Consider the following 3,585-nt stretch of genomic DNA (forward strand, 5'->3'; position numbering starts at 1 on the left):
TACAAACAGCGCCTGAAAGGTCGTAGTGTTGATCCGCTTGGAAACCAAAGTGTCTTACCATCCAACTCGCCAAACGTTGTGAGCACATCGAACTCCGACGCACTTGGAGCATAGATTGGCCTCGTACTTGTCCTTCAATGTGTTGGTAAGGATTCACCTCCAAACTCTTCCCATTGCGGTTGGGTCAACCTGTCCACGAGCAGATGCGCCTTGATGTCTGTATTAAAAATCTTTAAAGTGAACCGATCGTGCTTGTCGACAAGAAACGAAATGTCGAGATCATCGAAGGCACTTTCGATCGGTTTGAACAACAGCAATCCATTTCTCACATCGTCAATATCAGCGATTTGCACAAAGTGTTCTTTAAGATCATCGTGTTCTCGTCGGAAAATGTGTGATGCGATCACAACGGTGCTCGGTAGAGCGACATTTATCACCATGCACAGCAACATGGCGTCGTCGTTCTTGTTTCTCCCGCAATCACATTTATATTTCTTCACCAATTGCTTTTTCAGCTTTTGAGTTTTCGAAGCCGTTGTACTGGGAACGTTCAAGAAAGTGTGTTGAAACAATGTGGCCGCAATTACTGCGTATGGTGATGTCGTCTCGTCGGGAGGGGGAACCACCACCAGCACGTGTACAGGTGTGTTCATCGACTCGACATCCTCTAGCGTGGGTACGAACTTGACGTCCTTCTCCGACAAGCCAACCAAGTTGAGCGGCGCTCCCGCAACGTCCAATTGCTCCAAATCACTCGTGTCACTCACACCTTCCTTTAAGTCGTTCTCCGTCAGCCACGCCTCATCCTTCTTCGCCAGGAAGAGACGCAGGTCCAGCCAAGGAGCGCCGATTTTTCCATCGCTCTGATCCTTGATCGCCTTCTTTAAGTCACCCACCGACTCCGTATCGTTAATGGTCACAGGAAACGCACTTCCCGCCACTCCAACGAAAGCTTCACCATCTTTCCTCGAGGCGGTGGATTCTGGAATGAGAAAGAACTTCTGTTCGTATTAAAGCGGAAATGAAGGCGTGTGACATAGACTTCCAACCAATGGTGAAAGGCCACTTTGTTGTGTGGTTGCAGCTGGCGATAAGGAAAAATGCCGGCGTAATGTGCTGCGCTCAACGGAGGATAGCTTGATTTTCACTTCGAATGAATTCCTCCTTTGCATGTAATCCCAACGTTGCTATGTGCGGTGCTTGGAGGTGAGAAGGAGGCCTCCTTCGCATCTAGCTAGTCAAGCGATTGTGTCATTAAAAATAGCAGCTGTTGTTCTAGAAGCTTTAGACCTATCCTCGATAATAAATTACGCGAAGAAAAAAAATGATGTCGTAATGTTCTAAATATTACTACTGTCGGCGCATGGTCCGAAACACTGCAAGCGGGTCTGGGAATTGATCAGTTATGTTTCGTTGCACTGAGTCGGTCATTTAAGGGCGATACGGCAGTTGAATTGATAACTAGGCGATGAAAGTGCTTTCAACGCCGTTGTTCCAGCCTAATGGTGCTATAGTCTGCAGCCATCAGGTGTAAGTTGATTGATGGAGAAGCCTCGACCTGACTGGTGGCTTCGTACTCGCTGCAAGAACTGTGGTCTTTCACTCCCTGGCCAACAAAAGTTCCTGTCATTTCGGAATCGAGAAAGGTCTCCATCAATCTCCAGGCGCAACAACTGAAGGCTCAAGACCATCGCACGATGGAGACCCATCAATCAGTGGGCAAGGTGCTGCGCAGACCAGTAGGTGAGGTGCTCTACCTGCCCGACGGGGGCTTCTACGTGCAGGCGTGTCCACCGGGCGCCAACTTCTGCCCAGGGGCGGACACTACGACTGAAGATCGTCAGGATGGCATGTTGCCTACTGTGTTGATGGATATTGAGACTCACGACAGCGATGACGAGGAGATGCCTCTGGCAAGTAGCAGCGCCTCGTTGTTGGACAAGTTGAATGCGATCGACATCGACTCGGACGATGACGACGATGACGATGAGCCCGTTAAGGCCCGTAGCCTACCAAGCCTGCTGGATGCAGTGCCTACCATGGACTCAAACGACGAACAGCAGCCAAATGAGCGGACGAATCGCTCTCAGGTGGCCATCTCGGGGGCTGCGCTGGACTTGTTTCCCGTTGACCTCACCCATTTGTCGGATTTGGACTCTTCCTCGTCTTCGGAGGAGGAGAGCGACTCCGACTCCGACTCCGACGAAACGGAGAGTGACGACGACGATGTAGCAGTGGGTAGACGCACTGTTAGAGCGCCCCGGGTGTCGTTGTGGGAAAGTGACTATCAGCCGGTGGCCGACGTGGACTTGTTCATTCGCGCGAATATGGCGGTGATCGAGGCCAAGAAACCCTGGCGCTTTGTGTTCCGTTGCCTTGCGATGCCGTTCAGCCTCAAGCGAGAGGAGGACCCGTTCGACGTCTTCTTCATGCGCTGGGACGATTTTTGGCTCGTGCATGGCCGTGCAGTGTGGGAACGCGACTTCTGGCAGCCCCTAGTGCCCCGCTCAACCGAGTATTACCACCGAAAGTGGCGTCAAAATCGAGCTCAACTCGCTTTTCGTGACCTGGCAACGGATCTAGTGAAACGACTTGGGGAGGGTTATCCTCGAGCTCTTGCCCTGGAGCTGCACGAAGGCTGGTGGTATCGCACAGAGGTGTTCCCACTTCGTCGGTTGTTCTTCAAGAACCACAGCTACTACGAGGAGTATTTGGCGACTCAAGTGAAGAATCGCTGGCCTCGCGGCATCAGATTTCTGATGGAGCGAGGACCGAAGCCTCTGTGGTGGCTCTCAGATTCCAGTCCAGCTGCAAACAACGACGGAAAATGAAGGTCGAAGGTTGTTGTTTTATGCCGGCTAGTAAACGGTACAGATTTATCTATCTACACGTAGGAGCTGAGACTAATATGGCCGCCATAAATTATTGCAGAGCCAATGAATGCGTACTTACTTGAGAGCAGCCGATCAATTTGTTAGACCTTCACACGTACATCTAGAAAACGATCGCCAAAGGATGAGATCAGGTTATCGCATTAAAAAAAAATATATCCAGGCATAGGCATGGCATTCACTCCTTTGGGTACCAGACGACACCGTTCTCGATACAACACTTCTCCTCCTTCGAATCGCTTACCACTCAACGCCTGCATCGTCGCCTCATAGTCGCTCGTCTTCTGGCTCACAAGCACGTTGAGTACCTCGTTCATATGGCACTTCAACTTGGTTGACGCCGCGACGGCATAATGCACTTCCGCCCTGTCCGCGCCGCCGTCATTCGGCGGCATCCCCACCAACTCGAACGTGTTGATTCTTGCCTTGACACTCGACGTACGTCTCCAGAGCTGCTCGTTCCTGGACGGGTTACTGCGTAGTGCTGCGTGCAGTTTCGATAATTAATTCAACAGGTCGTCACAGATCTGCTGTCTTGAAAACACCAACCGTTCCCGACCATAAATCCTCGTCATTAACCCGGTCGGTTCCTCGGTTTGTGCTTCACCAACTGCAATCGATCCTCGTGGTGGATCTGTGTGTCGTCTCGAGCCATTCGCGCCACGTCCGACTCGCACATCGAATAGTGATGAAT

At 51.3% G+C, this 3,585-nt stretch overlaps 2 protein-coding genes across 2 annotated transcripts; one reads left to right on the plus strand and one right to left on the minus strand.

Moving 5' to 3' along the window:
• Nucleotides 1-20: 20 nt before the first annotated feature.
• PPTG_00415 (hypothetical protein) lies at nt 21-961 on the minus strand (the record flags this gene model as incomplete). The annotated part of the gene is made up of 2 exons (XM_008891818.1): nt 21-881; nt 932-961. The coding sequence occupies 2 exons, from the start codon at nt 959-961 to the stop codon at nt 135-137; spliced, it is 777 nt and encodes a 258-aa protein (XP_008890066.1). The 3' UTR covers nt 21-134.
• A 402-nt stretch (nt 962-1,363) lies between these two features.
• PPTG_00416 (hypothetical protein) lies at nt 1,364-2,965 on the plus strand. The gene has a single exon (XM_008891819.1). It carries the CDS (start codon nt 1,698-1,700, stop codon nt 2,829-2,831), a length of 1,134 nt encoding a protein of 377 aa, XP_008890067.1. The 5' UTR covers nt 1,364-1,697; the 3' UTR covers nt 2,832-2,965.
• The last annotated feature ends 620 nt before the right edge of the window (nt 2,966-3,585 follow it).

The sequence above is a fragment of the Phytophthora parasitica genome (assembly GCF_000247585.1).
Source record: "Phytophthora parasitica INRA-310 unplaced genomic scaffold supercont2.1, whole genome shotgun sequence".
NCBI lineage: Eukaryota > Oomycota > Peronosporomycetes > Peronosporales > Peronosporaceae > Phytophthora > Phytophthora nicotianae.